The following is a 21,214-nucleotide window of genomic DNA, read 5'->3' on the forward strand; positions in this document are numbered from 1 at the left end:
TATAACAACATATTATTGATGACCTACTTTTAGCATGAATGTTGTCTCAAATTATGACTTTGTTAAAATTAATAAGACAGAATCTATGAGGACAAAGAGAAGACCAGAAAATATTGATGACTACAAAAGAGAAAGGGCTATGGAAGATAAATAGTGCCATGAAAGAAAGAAAAATATTGATTATAAATATTAAATTAAAGCAACATTGTAATATGTCCGGTTTGTCTGAAATGAAGTGTGACAGCAGCAGACGTCGTCACGGTGAGTCGAGTATTTATTCAAAGATCATGGAGGAGAGAAAACACGTCTCACACGTGTCACATGTTCAGATGAAGGTGAGGGAAGAAAAACTCATCAGGTACAAACACAGTATAAACACACACACATCTCATTCATTTCACTGTTACTTCATTTAAATAATTAAGTGCTTCGTCAGGACTCTGCAGGTGGAAAAGTGGAAATATGACTCTTTGATTCTCCTTCACTGATTTAATATCAAAAGATTCAACTGAAGAAATTCTGTCGACACACAGAGAGAGAAACTGCTACAGAGAATACAGATCTGGTGGATAAAATCAGAACGTTCAAGTTTTAGTTTTCAAATAGTTTTTTTTAGTCTTTGACATCAAGTCAAAAGTAATAATTAATATAAATTAAAAAAATTAAATACTCAATATTGTCTGCTCGAAATATAAATCTCTTTAAATATATTATGATTTTTTTTCAAAAGAACTTCTTTCTTCTACAACTGAGACTTTTTTGTAACATTAGGACAATTTCTTTCTCAAAATTAACATTTTCCATTTTAAATTGAACAACTTTCTCTCTTGATATTGAATATTTCCTCTAAATTATAACTTAATATTTACATTGTGACGTTTTCTTTAAATAATAACATTTCTTGGACGTAATTCTAACATTACTGTTTTCTCCTTTTATAATATTTCCCAAATCATTTTCGTCAGAAGCCTTTTAAATATATTTATAAATCAAAATATAAACTTTTTATACATAAAGTAAAAAACAATCTAAACATTATGATTTTATAATTACATTACAACTTTTTACAACTAATTCTGTTGCAGAATTACAACTTTCTTTCTAATCTATTTTAAATCAAAGTTACTTTTTTGTTTTAAATCAAAAACAAATATTTTTTATTTGTGCTTTTTTACTATTTTGAATTTATTCTCACAATTTTATTTTCTTGTACTATTATAACTTTTTTTCAAAATCAGAACTTAATTCTGAAACATTCAAGACTTTTTTATGTATTTTCTCTTGATCTGATTATTAATAAATTAGAACATTTCTTTCTTGTGATATAAACAGATCTTTTTGACTTTACTCCAGCAGGACTTTTCTCTCTGTATAAAACCTTTTTCCCAAAAAATTACAACTTTACTTTTAATCAAAAGTGAGAAAGAAAAACGACAGAATTGTTCTAATATTAGAAACTTAGAATATTCCGACTTTATCCTCCAAATCTTGTTGTTTCTCTGACAGTGCCTCTCCCACTCTGTCGTGTTTATGGCCTCACCTTTACCCCCACAGCTGACAGCTGACAGGTGTACCTTCAGATCTTTCGCTGATGAAATGTTCGTTGATGAAAACAGAATCCCTGAGTTACATTTTCCAGGTGAAGAAGTGACTTTTTATGGCAGAGCCTTCTTCCTCACATCGCGTTAAGTTAAATGTCTTCCTCTGTACAGTGAATGAAAACGAAGCGGTACCAAAACTGGAGCAAACTTTCCAAAGTCCAACATTAAAGAGCGTCGCTGCTGAAGTCTTCAGTCAAAGTAGAAAAACTGGACATAATTACAAAGAGTTCTGTAGAAACCAGGGTGCATAAAAGTGCTTGTATAAAGGAAAAATAATTATTTTTTTCTTCTATTTACATTTTGTCTTTGTGCAGTTTGAGCTAACGTGAGTTGTGGATGCTGAAGCAGGCGGGTGTTCTGACTGACAGGGAGATAACATATCTCAGAATCATGGAGGCCGTCCTCTCCTCCGCTGTAAACAGGACTTATACAGAGAAACGCTCTGACTGACTGCACGCTGCATTCATTGTCTTCAGCATTAACACGGACAGTCTCATTCAGCTGGACACGAGGAACGCCGGGTTCAGTACATTTTTGGGGACAAAGTGCTGTGCTGTCTTCAGACACGTTTTCATTAAGCTAACGGACTTCAGCCTCGCCGAAGACGCTGTTTCTAACTTCCTGAGAGCGAAAGACTCGAGCCCTGGACCCCCCCTCGTGGACCTGAAGGTGACAGGTAAGCCGGAACACTATGACTGCACGTGCGCCGCTTTGGAGCCAAAAACAAAAAGTCCAGACACTCAGGGAGACGGGTACATGTTCAAAGCCCAACGTCAGTCAGAGCTGCTGGTCGGACCACAAAGTGCTAAAGCAGATTCTTCTCTGGGGAGCTAACTGGTATCATGGTGGTAGCTGGGAACATGCTAATGCAAGCTAGCCACAATTCTCAGACGAGCTAGCTGGCTTGCTAACTGCTAACTTCCTTTGTGTTGGAAGTTGTTAGCGTTTGGTAAATGATGAGTCACATGATCACTCTACAGTTAAAGCTTCAGTTTCAGAGAAGTGTCTGGACTTTGATTTTGTAAGCTCTGACATTTTGAGCTGTTGTGGCGGAGCGGTCCTCTCAGATTTAAAGGGGACACAAGAGTATTTGAAAACCTGGGTCTCATGTTTAAGTCCATTATGACTGATAAACATGCTAACAGAGACTTAAAGAGCCAGAGGGGTCAAGGATGAAGGGGCAGGTTTAAGAAGAAAAAGACCCTGTGTGACAAAAACTTGAACTTCCCTTTAAGAAACAAAGTGGGGGTCTGTTTCTGAGTGGGGGCCGTGTGAGGAGCGACGATTGAAGCCCTTTCTAAGTGCCAAAGTGTTCCGGAGGAGGACCCAGCTCGGTGTGTGCGTGCTCCTGGGGGGAGAGGAGGTCGTCTGGGTGGATGAAGTGCAGGGCGGTCTGGTTGTAGCTCAGTAGGGCCTGCTGCTTCTCCTCGGGGGTGTAGTCCAGAGTCTGGGGGTGCACCTGCTGGATGTGTCTCTTGATGGTGCTCACCTTCAGCGTGGCCAGCGTGGCTCCACACACCATGCAGATGAGCCCGTGTCTGCGGCTGTCGTAGTCCATCAGGTACTCGATCCTCCAGCGCACCTGGTAGTTCCTGCGCTGGTCCTTCCCGGGGTAATGACCGTGACGGGAGGGCGTGGCCACAGCGCTGCTGTCCCTGGCTTTACCCCTCCCCCCGCTCACGCCCCCCTCCTCCTTCTTCACCATCTTGCTCGGGGTCCTGATGTCAGGAGAGGCGTCCTCGTTCGTCTCTCCGGAGGTGTTCAGGACGTCCGCTCCGCTCGGGTTGATTTCTGATGAAACAATAAGAAAATTAAACCCTCTTATTTTGAAATTCTCGCAGCTGCAGTGGCTTCACGTGTTTCAGGTTGTGGACTATTGTTTGAAGAAAGGTTGGTGTCTCGGACGTCTCCATCTTGTTTTGACCATATTTTGATGATGGGAGAAGCTCGACAAGAGAGAGGGGTTAGCACAAGGTGAGCTATCTGCTAACTCTTACGTTAGCTTGGTTAGCACGGTGCTCAGCCTTTGTGTAGAGAACACACTGAGGCACATAAAGAACAGTGTAAAGTGTAAAGTGTGTGTCACCGTGTGTGTCTCACCGTCCTGAATGTGCGACCCTTCACCGGAGTAATCTTTGGTCCAGGCAGCAGCCATGGCCTCCCTCTCCTGCCGGCTCAGGCTCGTGGTTTCCGGATGGTTCTCCTGGATGTGGCGGCGGAAGCTGCTGACCTTGGTTTCATGGAGGACCTGAGAACACACCATGCAGAACGTCCCCCGGCCCGCCGGCCCGTACGCCACCAGGTAGTCGAGGCGGAGCCGCCACGGGTCGCCTCCCCGCAGACGCCTCTTCCTGGGCGGGCGGAGGGGCGGGGGTCCCTGCTGCGGAGCTCCAACACCTCCGTCCTCTCCGATAAGACAAGTGTCCTGAGTTAAAGTGCCGTCAGCCTCTGGGTACGAGTCGGAGTGGAACTGCACGGCCTCCACCTCCTGAGTGAAAAGCTCCGCCCCCCCTTCTTTGGTGTCAGGCTCTGATTTGATTGAGATTTCGGACTCTTCTGTGACAGGACAGAGAATCACACGTTTGTGTCACATACACAGATATACATTCTGCAGGTCTGATGAGGTTTGAGCAGCTGCATCACATGACTCAGTTTGTGTTCAAAGTGCTGGAGTGGGATTGATCCTGATCCTGGTCCCATGGAGGAGTCATGGTGGATTTCTCTGTTCGTTAAGTAGAACGAGTCACATGTTTGAACCTCGCTCTCACCTGCTTCTGTTTCCCCGCTGTTAAAACAAACCCGACACTTCCTGTCTGTATTTCAAATTAAAAGCTTTTTTTAGAGGACAGAATCTTTTCCTTTATAAACCATGTTCATCAACCACAGACTGTGTACAAAGATGGCTGACATGACAGCTCCCTAAAGTGAAGCCAACCCCTCTCTGTTGCCCCCTGCTGGCTGGCTGCAGTATAGCTCATAAAGCCCGCCTCCTCCATGTTAACAGATGAGACATGAGTCAAACTATAAAATCTAAATACACGTCAAATACATTTTTCTCAAACATGGTTTCTGTCATTATAGTTAGTTCTTATCCTGCTGATTTATGTCAGTGTTCATTTTTCTGACAAGTTTACTTTCATTAGTTATTTGATGCTATAAAAAGGGGGCGTGGCCTCATGATTGACAGCTCTGTGGACAAATGGGGCTCCTGCAGCGTTCTGTTCCCGAGTAGCAGAGTAGAGGAGGAACGGCGAGAGGAGACGTAACTAACACTAACACTACAGTCATTGAAGTTTCCATACCTGTGAACTTTAACCTCAGACCAACACAAGAAGCTGTTCTGCTGTTAAACACGCCGGCGTGCGGGATCCTTGCTGTTTTTTCAGTAAGTTAAGTTAAGTGTGTGTTTGGGTTAGCAGAAGTGGCTACGGCGGATCCACCCGCCGATCTCTCCTGCACAGACTCTGGCTCCAAATGACGTCACCATCACAAGATGGCAGCGCCTATCAGGGGGCTGTTTTGGCTTCGCTTTCGTACAATGGGAGCAGATGGAGACGCGTCGTCCTTCTGGTCTACAGTCATTGTTATCAACATGACACATTTGCAGGGAGGTGTTTCAGTCACTAGCAGTCCCTTTGAAAGAAGATGATACTGCCATCTTGTGGCAATAATACGTTACTACAAATTACAGTGTGGCTGACAGCAGCTTCAGGCTCCACAACAAAAAGTTTAAAAACAGCAAACAGCACGATGAAGGTCTGCAGATCCACCAGCAGCCACAGACCTTCAGTTTTATTGGGATAAAATCTACTTTGCATGATGTGATTAGTACAAACTTCCTGTATCCCTTTCAAATTAAAAGCCATCTAACATTTTAATGGACAGAATCCCTTCATTACCTTTTAATATGAAACATGTGCAGAGAAGTGTGACCTGCATGGTTTGCATAGCACACTTTAAATGTAACTGCTGCCATCTAGTGGCTCTGGTAGGTTACTACAAAAAACAGCAAGTGTCCACAACAACTATTATTAATATCTACGTGATCCTTTCAGTCTGCAGCAGATGATACGACAGGCACACCCAGGCCTGTATGAGGGACCAGCCTGTGTTCGCTCTTGTTGGTCATTCATTTAGACACTATTATTATTGTTAAAGGAAACAGGGTGCACCTCGAACATGTGGCGTCAGATCCACTCGCAGCTGTTGGGGTTCAATCCTGAGTCTTACCGTGAGTCTGGGCCCAGGCCTGCAGGATGCAGTGCTTCTCCTCGGAGCTGTAGACCAGGGAGTTTGGGTGGGTGTCCAACACGTGGCTCTTGATGTGTTCCAGGTGGAGCGAGGGCAGCTCTCCTCCACACACCATGCACAGCAGTCGGCCGGCCTCCGCCTCGTACTCCATCAGGAACTCCTGCCTGAACCAGGCGTGCAGCGAGTCGTTCAGGTAGCGCTCCAGGGTCCGCGCCGACGGGCCGGGGAGGTCCTGCTCCTCTTCCTGTTGGGGTTGGGGGGCTTCGCCCTCCTCGGAGCGGGGAGTCGGACTCAGAGGTTGTTGTTGCTGCTCCTGGGGGGTCACAGGGTACGGGGGCTCTGCTGCGTTCGTAAAATATAGAAAACAAAACAGAATTAAAAGCACAAACAGACGTTACATCGCTCTCTGCACACACACCAGACTCTGCTGCTGCCTCAGTCATTTAGTTGTTCTTTTATTGTGGCTTCAAGTTTAAAAAGTTTGTTCAGATTCAACTCAGTGTTTCAGTCATTTTAGTAACATAACCCACAAAAACAGCAGCTAAGGGCGTCTGCAGGAGGGGCGGAGGGGAGGAGGGGCGGAGGGGCGGAGCCTGGAGGAGGTGCATGAGAATCCACAGACGACAAAAAGGAAAGAAAATCAGACCCAACGTGTGATTTGTTCCTGTTTCCAACTTCAGACATCATGACATCATCCTCTCATCCTCACACACACACACACACACACACACACACTCACACACACACACACACACACACACACACACACACACACACACACTCACACACACACACACACACACACACACACACTGCCCCCCTGTGTGAGGTAAACTCTCCCCACCTGCAGCGTTCTGCTCTGAGTCCAGCCGCTCCTCTTCCTCCTGAGCTGAAGGTCCGTCTGCTGAGCTGTACGACCTTTGACCCCCGCCCAGATTCAGGTGGCTCTCCCACCCGGAGCGGATCACCTCCTTGTCGGCGGCGCTCCACAGCAGGGAGTCCGGATGCTTCTGTCTGATGTGTCGTTTGATGGTGGAGAGCTTCAGCGTGGCGAGCGAGCTGCCGCACACCATGCAGATCATCCCGTGTCTCTGCGGGTCGAAGTCCATCAGGTACTCGCTGCGCCAGTACTCGTGGTAGTACCGCCGGTGGTCCCGGCCCGGGATCCGGCTCAGGCCTGGACGCGAAGCCTTCTGGACCGGGGGTTTCCGTCCGGAGGGGCCGGGGGCCGGGGAGAGGAGGAGCGGGTGGTCCTGGACCTCCGTGATGCTCCAGTAGCTGGTTTCAGGAGATGTGACGGATGTGACCGCGCCGGGCTCTGGGTCCTCCTCGCCGTGACCGTTAGCCAGAGCGTCCCCGTCTGATGAGAGAGAAACAGAGAAACGGTTTCAGATCTTTACGGAGATGTTTGAGTCGACTTTAAGTCTCACAGGAACTACATCTTTTATTTTTAGGTGAGACAGAGTTTTTCTCCAAAGCTCAGGAGGGGAACAGATCAGGCAACAAGCTGGAGCCAGACCGATATTTCAGCCGAACACGGGTCTGTTACAGATGTACCGATGGCAGCAAACAAAACTTTCTTTCAGAACATAAAAGAAGAAAATAATGCCTCTGAGGATGTCTCTATCTTTGCAGTGAAACACGAACATATTAACGTGTGTTTCCTGTATCGGTCGGACAATAACATGTCTGTGCTACAAAATGAACCGTTCAGTTTCCCTACATGTAAATTAACCTGCTGCTGATGGTGTGTGCTGCGTTCACACATACAGGCTGTATGTAAATAAAGGAATACAACATGAGGGCAGAGATACAGGTCAGATAAGGAGCATAGAAACATAAAGAGAGCGTTGTGTAATCTTTAAAGCTGTCAGTGTTTGGCTCATGATGAGCGGCTTCACTTTACAGATTTCACTGTTTAATTTCATCTCTCTTCACGACATCAAAATATTTTTTTTAAGTAAATTTTCCTGTTTTTGTTACTAAAAATAAAAAAGGAAACAGAATAAAATAAAGAACTCATTCTGCAGAGAAAGTTAAAATCAACAATCAAAACATTAAAGAACATCGCTGTTTGACGGATCTAATCAGTGTTGTTCATTCTGATATTAAACCACAGTATTGTTATTATTGTATATGTACATGACATGCATGTAACCGTCCACCAGGGGGCGTCGGCGCGGCGCTCCGCCTGCCTGCCTGCGTGCTGTTGAGCCTTTGTTTATAGGAGCCACAGACGGAGGGGCCATGCTGCTCCGGTATTGTCCCTGACACGGATTAACGGGCGGCCTCACAATGGCGTGAATGTGACAGCCCCGCACAGTCACCGCGCGGTGCCAAACAAACAGAAACACAACCGCAGCTCTTTCTTTACCTCCCGCTTCACCGTCCGCCTGCGTCGCTTCCTCCTCCCCGCTTATTATTAATGAGAGCACCTCCGCCTGCTCCGCACACCGGAGCTCCGCGGGCTCTGCTCCGCCCGGTTCTCCCTCCTCCATCACGGGCCCTGCTGCTGCGGTAATGGCCGCTGCGGTTCCTGCTTCCTTCACGGTACCGCAGCGCTGGAGCGGGACATGTCCCCCTCACAGGAACATGTTCACACCGCACGGCACCGCGAGACACGCATCTGCCAGGCGAGCCCGTGCTCTCCGATGTCCCCCCACGCGCCCCGCACGGGAGCCAAGTTAACTTTTCATAGAATCACGCAATAATCACGCAGTCCTCCGGCGTAGAGAGCCCGCCGCTCCGTGCTGCTGAGTCCGGATCATCGCAGGCCTCCTCTCGTGTATTTTAAGGCTCCTGCTTGTCTTCAGGGTGGGGAGCCGGACTAGGGGCCCCTGGGGCTCCTTAAGGGGCTCCTGGGTAAATTTAAAGAGACAGTAGCAGCGTCAACAATGCACACCCACCGGGGGGCGGGGTGGGGTGGAGGTGGGGGGTGGCAGCAGCGTTAATACTGATAAGCTGCTGTTACTAATACTGTTGTTCTGTGATCATGTGATGATGGAGGCTCACGGTCCGGCACTGCAGCGGTTAAAACACGAGGAGGGTCCAGATCTGGGCCCCAGCACATCCAGATCAGACCGTCCTGTTACCAGGAGCCTTTATTAATCCATAAATATGTTTCAAAGAATGATTAATATCCTGTTTACTGTTTGGGGCTGCTACTAAAAGTTATCTTTATCACTGATTTATCTGCACAGGATTTGTTTTATTAATCCAGTCTTTGTTTGTGTCGTTTCAATAAAGATAAACTTTATTAGTTCCACTATGAGGAACATTAACTCTTTCCAGCAGCTGCAGCGTCACATGAGAGAAAGAAGAGGAGATATCAAGTCATACAAATAAAAATATATTAATAACAATGTAGAAAATAATAATATAAACACTATGTGCAGCTTTTACTCACACAGACCATGGTTGGATATTTGCTCAGAATAAACTAAAAAATAAAATAAAGGCTTAAAAAAGAACAAGGAGCCTACTTAAAAAGACGAAACAAAATAAGAATAATAAGAACAATATAACCTAAAACAATGAGTGTGACATGTGGGCTAAAGATGTATCGGTTCCTAAATAACTGAAGTCAAATTCTTTTATCAATTTATTGTTAATTATAATCTTGTTAATAATCTAACAAGCGATGTGAGAAAATATATTCACACTCACCTGTCTCTGTATTGTTTTCTTAGATTAATAATTTACATGCAAAGATTTGTGACATTGTGTGTGTTTAAACCTCCGACCACTAGATGGCAGCGTTGTAATCTGTCTGCAGCTATTTGACACTTTAAATTCAATGTGATCTGAGACAGAAAGAAGTTAGCACATATTACTAGCTTAAACACAAAGCACACATTGCTAACAATGTCCTTATTTATTGAACCTTTCCCGTGTTTTAAAATCATTCAAATTATTAAGTAATAATTTCAATAGTTGACGATACATTTTCTATCGACTCACTTTCCGATAAGTATTTCAACTCTAAACATATAATCTCTTATTCAGCATTTTTTGATTTATTTACTTATATTTCTGTTTATTATTTTGATTTCTAGAAATTAGGATTGATAAAGTTTTCTTTTTCATACAGTAACTTTAGACTGGTCAATAATTGTTTCAATTATTTTATGATATTCATAAAAATGTTGTGGAGTTATTTTGAAATAAATCAAGTTAAATTGGATTTAGTGTCATTTTGTTGGACATTGTATGGAAGATAGAAGCTTCCAAAATAAAGAATTAATAATAAAAAAATAGAAAGAAGAAAACAGAAAAATAAATATGTAAATATACAAACTACAAAAAAATGAATAAATAATTAAAAAACATTTTAGGATGAGAAAGTGGTAAATATTTGTGTTAAATAATAAAAATAAATAATTTAGCTGGAAAAGCAAAGATATGGAGGAAATAATACAAAGATCAGATACATAAATAAAATCAAAACAGGAACATAAATTATTATCATTTTTTTCAGTTAATTAATGTCTGTTGTTGTTAGTTGTATATTTATTACATTTAATGGAATATTCATTTATTTATTGAGTCATTATTTTAGCTGTTTATTTTTCATTTTGCCGGCTTTTGACCTCCGTACTTCGAACCTCTTTTCAGTAACAAACACTGTAATTCATTTGTGCAACAAATCACTATTTCTGCACAAAACTCGGCATCAAATGAGGTCATGTCTGAAACAGCCAATGAATCAATAAACCTTTGCACAGCTGTTACAGAGTAGGCTATAGCCTATCTGAACGCTAACTTTACATCATCTCGTTACTGCTTTGTTTATTGAACGGTGATTGGATTTGCCTCCATATAACTCATAAGTTTGATTAATTATTTTAATGCTCTTTGTTAATGGGTTTTAGGAGGAAAGGAGGTGTGTACTGGATGTCTCTGAGAGTGTCCACACACACAAATACACACACGCACACACCGAGCATCCAGGTCCCACATCCTGGTACTTTTCAGCGTTGTCAGGGCAGCCTCAGAGCTCGGCAGGCTGGCGGAAAGTAGCTGCAGTGTCCTGGCACAAAATCTGTCCTAAAAACGTTCACACAAACTGTCCCGGAAAGTTAGGTGTAACTGAAAGGTACGGGTTTGCATGTTTTTCTTCCGCATGTTTCCGAGTGTGCGGGTTTGCGGCGGTAGTGTGCGGGTTTTGTGGCTTCTTTAGACTCAGACAGGCGCCAGTCCGTGTGGACAGAAGGAGGAAGAGATCTTGTCCATTGTGCAGCGCAGAGACACGGCGCTTTATGCTCGATCTGCGCTCTATTTTCTCTCGTTTTCTACCACATTTCTGTGCGTAATGTTATTTCCGCTCCAGTATGGTCGCTTCTCTGCGTTTACAGTCAAACAGACAGAATAAAGAATAAAAATGGCTCTCGACAGATATAATTTGTGATAGAAAGGGACAGGTTTAAAGGGACAGTGTCACTCCGCTTCCTTCCTGCTTCCTGGAGCTTTGTAGCCTACAAACACGACGTCTGTAAATCACTAAACACGCTGTGGAAATGTACAAATATTTAATATTTATGCTGTTAAAAGCTTCCTTTTGATTATTAGCCAGCTGTAAGATGTCTCACGTGGAGATTCTCTTTACTAGTGTTGTGATAGAGGAGATGGGCGGTTTAGTGCATACATGCATTGTCTTCATTTGCATTTAATCCATTGAAACAGGCGTCACTGAAAACATGTGCGACACTGGTTCAGACTGTGATGTTTGTAGTGTGTTGAATGAAGATTTTAAGGACAATACACACGGAGCTAATGTTGTCACAGGTGAACTGTCTGAAAGCTGAATAACTGTTAACACATGAGCTGAGATGTGAATGTATCACACCTCATATGAGACGCGTGATACAAATACATGCATGGGTGTTTTCAAATGTTGTACCTGTGGCAGCTCATTAAGGCCAGACATGAGGAAAACAATGAGTGGAGGAAGTTTTTTAATTTTAATTACATTTCAACAAGTTTTAATGTCAAATATAAAGTCGAATTGTTGAGATTAAAGTTAAAGGTTTAGAATAAAGTAGAAAAGTTGCAAATAAAGTCAAAATGTTGAGAACAGGGGCGTTTTAAGTGGGTGGCATGGGGTGGCATGCCCCCCTCCTCCCTGGAATCTGATTGGCTGAGGTGCCACCCCATAATACTAAACTATGATGGGCTGTTCGCCCAGTTTGGGGTGTTACTTAAGTTCAGAAAAGAACTATGCATGGAATATTTATACTGTATGTTTTATTTTCTTAAAATAAAAACGTACACACCGGGTTGTAACATCTGCATGACCATGAAGTCCACTGATGAGTGTCACTGATGAATTGTTACATGTTTTATGTTTTATGTCTGTTCCTCAGGACACCTGCATACCGATGTGATGTCTGAGAGATCTGGCTGCTGCTCACCTGAGCAAAAACTACAACTACTTTGGCATCAAACAGGAGGACGCCATGTAAGCTAGTGGCAGTGAGGATTCTGGACTGAGAGGGATGACAAGGGGAGAGAAAACCAGTACTGTTGGAAGAGAACTGATCGGCTGTCCAAGCTGGCGATAGCATGCCAACTGCAAAAGGTAAAGGTGGTTCAACATCCCACCGCTACCGGCCCGCCGCAGAGTACGATGATGCCACGCTCGCTCAGAAGAGAGAATACTGGAGGACCAAGAAGCGAGAGCAGAGGGCCCGACTGTCAGAGCGGAGAGGAAAGCGGACACAAGAGATTCGGGGGGAAAAGCTCTTAAAAAGCTCCTTTGCTGCTTTCTCTTCTCCAGTGCAGAGTCATGAAGAGTCAAACAGCAGTGGAAGGACGGTGGAGGACGGCTCATTTGAAGCCCCTGAAAGCCAAAAGGAGAAGTGGCTCCAGACGATGGAACTCAACAAGGTCTTGCCTCAGGTGCCAGCTTCATATTCCATCTCAGCCAGAGGTGCTGGGGGCGACACCACCACAGTAAAATCAACTAGGGGTGCTGGGATCAAAGCCGTTACCTCACCCACAGCCGGTGGAACCAAGCTGAACACCAGTTCCTCAGTGCCTCCAGCCAGAGTGACCAGAATAACCAATGGCAGCTTCACTAAAACAACACCTCAGCCATGTGTGTCTATGCAGGGAGCATCCGTCCCCAAAACACAACCGAAGGCACAAGTTGAATCCCGCATTCAGCCCAAACTCTTACCCACAAATGTGACCACAGGAAGGACGTTTGCATGTTCTCTACGGGGCAAACAAGCAAACACAACACCTCTTAGTGGAACAAAATGTGCCTTGGTCACCTCGCAGAGGGCTAAAGGTGTTAGCATCTCGCAACCTCTACTGGAGTCAGAGGAGGAAAGAGCAGCCAGGCGCAGGGAGCACTGGCGGATCAAGAAGCGAGAGCAGAGAGCAAAGGTGGCAGCTCGGATAGCTAAAGCCAGAGAGAGGACGCAGGGCTCGGAAGTGACAACACAGAGGCAAACAGCACAAAAAACAGGACTCATGGTAGGCACGGTTCTTACACATCTTCCATCTCAGACATTCTTGAGAAGAGTTGGCCAGAAGCAGTGTCCTACTCAGGTCCAACCTTCTTTTGCATCTGCAAGAAGGGGAAATAATAAACTGCAAACTGGGGAACAAAGTTTAGCTGCAGGTAACCTGCGAGCAGATCAGATAAAAGCCCAAAACCCACCTAGGACCAGGACAGCCATCACACCTGAAGTTATTTTTGTGAAAAAGACGGGAGAGTCACAAAGAAAGCTTCAAAATTATGTTCATCTTTCTAATGTTTCCAGAGGCTTTGCACGATGTAAAACACCCAGACAACGGTTCATTGATGCCCAAAAGACTTTCATGAATCAAAGGAGCTTAAGATGTAAATCCCCAATGCTTGCTTCCTTCTTTGGAACCAGAAATATTCCCAAAGTCGACCCCAACGACACACCTGAGCAGATCATCGCCAAACGGCGAGAGTACTGGCGGGTTAAGAAGCGTGAACAGCGAGCGAAACTGTCGATGGAGATGAGGGCTCGTCTGAAGGAGAAGGACTGTCTCATGCGAAGAGTTAAGCGTTATCAGAAGATCCTTGAGGAGATGAGGAGGGCTAGAGCGCAATCAGCAAGCTGTACCCTTACCCACGCCTCGGAGACCATCGGAGGGTTCATCAAAGAGGACGGGACGGTGACCATCAACATTCCTACAGACCACAACACAGCAGCACACAAACAAGAGGAGGAACTAGTAGTTTCTAAAAGTTCTCCAGTCTTAAAACCTCAGAATCAACCGGATACCAAACAGAGAGTTGTTTCACCCATTCATGCACATACGCCTCCACACCGTCCAGCTCAGGTGAAAGTTTCCTTTCCTCCTGCTGGACTTAACAAGCCTCCGAAACTTCTTCCAATCAGACCGAGGACTGAAAGCACAAGTGTTCCTAACTCATTATCAATCCAAACTGTAGGTCAGCTCAAACTCACTCATCCTCAGACCCCTCAAAATGCTCCTTGTGGAGGATCAACGGCAGCGTCAACCCTTGGAGGCTGTGTCATGAAAATGGCCGTCTCAAGTAGTGCGACATCTCCATCAGCATCCTGTCTGGATCCTGAGCTGACAGAAGAGGAGAGGATGGCGAAGAAGAGGGAGTACTGGAGGATAAAGAAGCGCGAGCAGCGAGCGGCTCGGGCTGCCCGACTGAAGCAGGGCATCTTACAAGCAAGGGCCTTACAGAGGAGAAGGATCCAGAAACAAGGAGCAGTAACGGTACAACCGAGCAGGGACCTTTCAGGGAATACAGAAAAGGCACAACCTCTCCCCAGCAACGGCATTCCTGCTACACCAAATGAAAGTGAGATAAAACAAGAGCCAGCAGTTGACCTAAATTCCCAACCAGAACAAGCCATCTGTCCAGATATCAAACCCCCAACCTCCCCATCACCCCCTCCAGTGCCTCAGCCTGTGCCTGACCCAGCTCTGAGTGCAGACAGCCAGGCTACCACGCTGCTAGCCGTGGCCTCTATGAAGAAACTCCTGGAGGAATCCCTCAGCACTGTGACGGAGTGTAAAAGTGAACAGACTGACGTTAAAATAGAGGACGAAGCGTCTGAACCAGAGATGAAGCCGAATCTCATGCAGCTGTTTTTTGAGAAGGATGAGGTGGCTCCTATCGCTGCTGATCTGACGCTGGAGATCAAAAGCTGGCAGCCGGATTCTGATGCCTCTGCACAAGCTGGTTCACCAAGCCCTCATCTCAAAAACTCCCCCCAAATTAGTGAGACACTTCCTCCACCTCCTGTCCCCAATCCCACCTGTGAGCACTCATCCCAGACACCTAAAAACTACATCATTAACCCGTCGACGGACGCCTCTGATGGCCCGTCCTCACCACGCAGAACTCAGAGGCTTTGCGCCAAAAACGCAGTCCCCCAAAACAGTTGTTCCCTAGAGCCCCCAAAGCTTCATCACCTACCCTTAGATCAACCACAACCAGAGCAACAACAGTGTCTAGCACAAGAACCAACCCAAAACAGCAGCACTCCTTCACCACAGAAATATCGCAACGTGCGGATGGAGCACAGCGGTTTGAGCAGCTTGCAGAGGAAGAGGGAGTACTGGAAGCTGATGAAGAGGCAGCAGAGGGCCCGGCTAAAGGCGAGGCAGAAAGACAGGGCGGGAGAGGGTAGCAGTCGGCTCCCCCAGAGGAACATCCAGGTGATGTGGCACGTTTTAATAATGTTCATTTCTTACAACCTCAATCCCAAAGTTTAAGAGAAGCAAACGTCAACATTTCTTGCATCTGTTGCTAGCTAGCTTCTTGTAAATAACGTTATTTTCAGTTTCCAGACACTTATGTTGATAATCACTTTTGTTGTCCGGGCTGCACGGTGGTGCAGTTGTCAGCACTGATGTTCGTGGTTCAAATTCAGGTTTGGACATACTGGGCCTTTCTGTGTGGAGTTTGCATGTTCTTCCCGTGCATGCGTGGGTTCTCTCCCACCTCCCCATAGGTGTGAAGGTTAGCGTGAAAGGTTGTCTGTCTCTAGCTGTGTTCCAATTGAGGGGCTGCATCCTTCGAATGACGTATTTGAAGGCCGATTGCGTCACAGCGGTGCATCGAAGGCTGTCCCAATTCCAAGGCTCCTTCAGATGCGGCCGACAAATGCATCCTCCTTTTCCCAGGCCACGAAGGATCCATCGGGTGCATCCTTTGCGGCCTGGGAAAAGTCCAACGTATCCTGAGATTCACTTTGCGCCAATTCACACAAGATGGCGGACTCTTAAACGAGATGGCGGACTCTCAAGCGAGATGGCGGACTCTCAGGCGGTCGACGAATACATTTATGTTAAACTTATGTGACGTTAGTTATGCTAGCTAGTTAACCTGTTGCTAGGTGACAGGAGCAGCGTTCGGTGACACAAGGGTAAGGGTGGGAACAGCTGGTGACGCAAACAGGAAATCCTCCGTAGAGCAGACCGTTTCATTTCAGTTCGGCTTTAGCGTGATGCAGGCTACGAATGATGCAGCCTTCGTAGACCGCGTCCTTCGAAGGATGCAGCCCCTGAATTGAGACACAGCTTCTGTGTCAGTCCTGTGATTGACAGGTGATCAGTCTAGGTATAAACCCGCCTCTCGCCCAATGACAGCTGGGATACGCTCCAGCCCCGCGGGCGACCCTGAACAGAATCAGCGGTGCAGATGATGGATCAATGTCCACTGTTTTGTTTTCCTTGACAGCATAAAATTACGAAGTTAATATAGAGGAACAGGAAGCGTACTGTTTTACTGATGAGGTACAGAGGCACGTGAATTCCAGTGTAACTTTAGGTGATCCTTAAAATGATTAGCTTTGCACCTTAGATCAATGATGAATCCTAAACTGGAGACTCTCAGAAGTCATGTAGAGACCCCGGTGCCCTCTCCTGCTGAAACCTGAATCATCACAAACCTCTGTCTGCCATCCGACACTTGCAAAAATAGAGAGAGTGACGGAGAGGGGCCTCCTTCAAGTTAAAGCAGGGGTGGACATGTGTGCATGTTTAAGAAAGATTGTCTGATTCAATGTGTTCATGTTGTGTCTTTCAGGCTCCAGGCCTCGTTCTGATCAACACTGTTAAAGGCGTAAATCCTCCAGTCAAACCAGCCCCCCAGCCCAGGCCATCCATCGCCTCTCTGACTGCAGTGACCAGTGTCCCCACAGTCCTGCTCGTAAGCCCTGTAACATGTAATCCTGAACGGTCACCTGACACACTGCAGGTCAAACTGCCTGTCAACAGGGTCTCCGGTTCAGAGCAGAGAAACATCGGGCCGTCACAGATCAGGTCAGACTCGCTCGCAGCTCCAGAGAAGCAGCAGCAAGCCGTGACAGGATCAGGAAAGTGGATTTCTAGAAGCACAGACGTAGACTCTGCACCCTCCCTTCCTACTCTGAAGCCCCCTGACAACCCGCTCACCAGCATCAACCTGCACCCCATTGAACCCCCTCCTCAAGCTCCAAACTCCACCCTCAGTCCAATAAAAATCCCCTGTGCCCACCTCCAGAGTCCCACACATGTGATGCACAGTCCCAACAAGCTGGCTCCCATCAGCACCATGGTTCCTCCAAAGCCCATCCCCGGGGAGTCCGAGGAGGACTTCCTGAGGAGGAAGAGGGAGTACTGGAGGATCAAAAAGAAGGAGCAGAGAGCCAGGAAGGCCATCAGGGAGAGGGGAGTAACACCAAGGAGATCCATCAACGCCTGGAGACCAATCCTACCTGCACAGGAGCTGCAAACACAGGAAAGAGATGCACAGGTACATAAAGAAACACTGATTACTAATGAAGTCATATAAAATAAGGGAAACGTGTTTTACATAGAGACACATAAGACCACAAACAGATGTTTGTCCCTCTCTGACTTCCTGCAGGACTCTGGTCAGTGGGTGAACTCCTCTGAGGAGTCAGAACATCTGATGAGGTGAGAAGTTTGTTTTTCTCTGTAACACCAGTTTCACTTCCAGCTCTGTGTAGGATGGTAAAGAACTGTTCTCTCTCCATCACAGCCCGTCAGAGGACACCGACCCTTCATCCTTTTCATACCCGAACTACACGGCGCCACTAGAAGGTGAAGCATCGACTCTGTCACGTTTATTAGACGCTCATAATCGAGGTGAAATAAAACTCTCTCTCTTTAAACGCCGCAGATGAGTCGGAGCTTCTCTTCATGGACTATGAGAACAATAACGGAGAGGACGGCCCCGTCTCTGACGCCGTGTGGAGGAACCGGTACCTGATGGACTTCGACCCCCTGAACCAGCTGCTGGTGTGCATGGTGTGCGGGGAGCAGCAGTACTTGCACAGCCTGGAGGGGGTCAGGGCCCACATCGATGAAGCCCACCCAGACACCCTGACCCTGGAGCCCGCCGAGCACCAGAGAATCCTGGAGGCCTGGGACGAGCAGGTGTCTCAACGGGAACGATTCTTCACCAGCCAGCTGCAGCGACACAGCGAGGCGCTGACAGGTACAGAACACCTGCAGAGAGGAGACATGTAGTGTTGTAGATTAAAGCCCCTTTTGCACTGCCACTTCAAGGTGGGATTATTACACCTCTGTAATGTTTCGTCTTCTATGTGACGCCCTTGTTACGTTCCTGTTCTGCCCCAACGTCGTAACAGAGCTCCGCCGTCATGCAGCCAAAACAGAAGAAGAAACGTAACAGAGCCGCAACAGTCCGTCCTTAAACTGGCAGTGTGAAAGGGGCCGCCATGCAGCCTTTGTCATTTTACATTGGACCAAGCAACGCCGGCGTGAAGTGTGTGTTTTTACAGCGTTCTGGAAGCAAACTGTGTGAGAGAGGTAAACAAACATGTGTGCTTCAAATACACAGAGGCCAGGTTCAGTCCTTCCGGCTCTGCTGTTTACACAGACACCGTTTCGCCGGCGTTGCTTGGTTGAATGTAAAATGGCAAAGGCAGCATGAGGGCGGAGCTTCGTCACAGCGCTGAGGCGGAGCCACAGAGTAGAAAGGGCTAAAGATGTAGATGGGAAAGAAAGGAAGTGTTGTTTTCTTTTACAAAAACAGTCTGAATTGTTTTGCAGAGGCGCACAGGGAGTGAGCAGGAGAGGAGACGCCTGCAGGAGACACCTGAGGACGGCTTATTTATTGTTTTATCTGTTTTAATCCTTTATTGAAAGAGACGCTGTGAGGCGGACATTCAACCTACACAGCAGATTTACCTCATTTCCTACCAGGGCTGTGATGCGCTTTTATAAAAGTCAGCATGGACTTTATTTATATTGATGATGCCAGAACTTTGAATCATGTTTAAACATTTAAACTCAGACTTTTGTGCAAAGCGAGGCTAAAACTATTCTGGACCGTCACTTTAAGGACATACGTATAAAACTGTATATTCAGTGTTTCCCACACACACAGTGGAAACAATCTGTTACGAGTTTTCCACTGGAGATTTAAAGTAATCCCTTAATGTGTGTCAGCTGAGCATAGACTGTTTATAAGAAGTGGACGCAGTAAACAAAATGTCTCTGTTGGTTTGTGGACTACAATTTTTAAGGCTCAAGTTTAGTTTTTTTGGGGGCCAGTAGTGACCATATATGGACGTCAGGGAGGAGCTTAAGAGGAGCGAGGGGGTTGTGAGTCAGTGTGAATACATTTGGATGCTAATTTTTGCTAGCTACAAACAGACTTTAAACAAAAAGAGAGGATGCATCCAAATGCTGAACATGACAATTCTCAGGTTGCCATGGTAGCGACCTGTCACTCACAGGTAGCCCCGCCCTAACCCCTCCCCTCTTCCTGGTCTGTGTGACTCTCAGTGGGAGCATCAGTGACTGAATGAACATCATGCTGTGCTGAAGAAGACTTGAAACTAGAGACTGAGACCATAAAGTCATCAGGAACATGTTTACTGAGGGAATAAAGAGAGAGAGAGGGATGACCATTTTCTCATAGACTTCAATAGGATCAGACTTCTGGAGTCGCCCCCTGCTGGTCATTAGAAAGAATGCATGTTTAACACTTGAGCGTTGGATTCACTTCTTATATACAGTCTATGTTAATGAAACAGTGAGTTTAAACCAGCTGTAGTGTTGTGGGAGGAGGATCGTTCTCTCTTCCTCATCCTCGTGCAGGTGTAACGGCCCTCCTCACCAAACTGTGAGATACATCAGGGCTTTAAAAGAGGGATTAAAGTACATCAAACATGTGTAATGATCCAACAAAGATGAAAAACAATGGGTTAAAGAGACGTCTTAATGCAGCACGGGCACAGAGATATGTGATGTTTAGATTTAAAGCCTCGAGAAGATAACTGTTAAACACTTGATCGTTTGGTTTGTATAAAGTTTCTCTGCTCTGCTGGCACGTTGCATTCAGGTCCCAGACTGTCGTAGACCCTCATTAGCTCCTGAACTCTTGCATGAAGGTCCAGAACCGTGTCATGTTTTTATAAGTGGTTCTGGTTCTGCACCGAGCTCTGATATTCAAACCTTTTCTACGTTTTTTTACAGCAGCTTTTCCTGCAGTTTCTATCAGCCTGTGATGAAAAAACAAACCTCCTGCTCTGTAAATACTCTAAATACTGACGTGGTTTTGAGATGCCAAATGTTTCTTTGACTGTGCTGTGACACACTTTATTTATTATTTATTGATCTGATGTTCATATCTGTAGATAGCTCCATGTTAGCTCTGTGAGTGTCGAGGGTCCGGAGGAGGACTTCCTGCATGAGACGTAGTTACAGGACCGTGTAAATCACATGAATGCATTCCCGTGTTTTTGTATGATTTGTATGAAGAGTGCGACGCTGAAGTCATCTTGTGTTTGAGCACGACGCTGCACAGAGACGACAGGAAGTGAGTGCAGCTGTTTCACCCTCTGAGAATGTAACTCTGACATGTTTACCAGTTTAAAGGGAATGTTTCGATGCCTTTTCAGTAATAAACCTTTTCTACCTTTGGGCTCATTCTGTGCTCATTACAGACTTTTTTAACACCGTAAACTGAATATTATAAAGTGAGTTAGTTTTGCACTTTAATAATACTGTGTTGCTGTTGCTCCGCTGTTTGCTCTTTTTGAAAGAAATCAGAAAAACAAACTTTTAACCTCAAATAAATACACAGACTTTATATCGTCTTTGCTCTGATAGGAGCATTGGGGAATCTGAACACTAATTAGCTTTCTCATAACACCACCATTGTCACTCAAGGTGAACGAGAACAGATTGTTAGCTGTTAGCATGCAGATGTCTGTTTATAGAGATTCATAAGAAGATGACGCTGACGGGAGCCGTGATGTCATTACGGTGGATTACGTTCCGCCTGCTTTCCGACTTTTTTTCCTGCATACGCCGCAGCCTGCTGATCCGTGATTGGTCAATACTTCTCGGATTACAAA

At 45.8% G+C, this 21,214-nt stretch overlaps 2 protein-coding genes across 2 annotated transcripts; one reads left to right on the forward strand and one right to left on the reverse strand.

Moving 5' to 3' along the window:
* Positions 1–1,173: 1,173 nt before the first annotated feature.
* Positions 1,174–8,350, reverse strand: zfta (zinc finger translocation associated). Its single transcript, XM_069672853.1, has 5 exons — positions 8,227–8,350; positions 6,697–7,212; positions 5,832–6,194; positions 3,702–4,157; positions 1,174–3,392 (listed from the first exon to the last, which is right to left on the reverse strand). The coding sequence occupies exons 1-5, from the start codon at positions 8,348–8,350 to the stop codon at positions 2,899–2,901; spliced, it is 1,953 nt and encodes a 650-aa protein (XP_069528954.1). The 3' UTR covers positions 1,174–2,898.
* A 2,496-nt stretch (positions 8,351–10,846) lies between these two features.
* LOC138601242 (uncharacterized) lies at positions 10,847–20,783 on the forward strand. The gene is made up of 7 exons (XM_069672824.1): positions 10,847–10,947; positions 12,215–15,533; positions 16,906–17,613; positions 17,728–17,777; positions 17,863–17,924; positions 18,004–18,321; positions 18,900–20,783. The coding sequence occupies exons 2-7, from the start codon at positions 12,414–12,416 to the stop codon at positions 18,914–18,916; spliced, it is 4,275 nt and encodes a 1,424-aa protein (XP_069528925.1). The 5' UTR covers positions 10,847–10,947; positions 12,215–12,413; the 3' UTR covers positions 18,917–20,783.
* The last annotated feature ends 431 nt before the right edge of the window (positions 20,784–21,214 follow it).

This window comes from Semicossyphus pulcher, unplaced genomic scaffold, assembly GCF_022749685.1.
Source record: "Semicossyphus pulcher isolate SPU_LCO1_2020_fin unplaced genomic scaffold, fSemPul1.0.p SCAF_21, whole genome shotgun sequence".
Classification (NCBI taxonomy): Eukaryota; Metazoa; Chordata; class Actinopteri; order Labriformes; family Labridae; genus Semicossyphus; species Semicossyphus pulcher.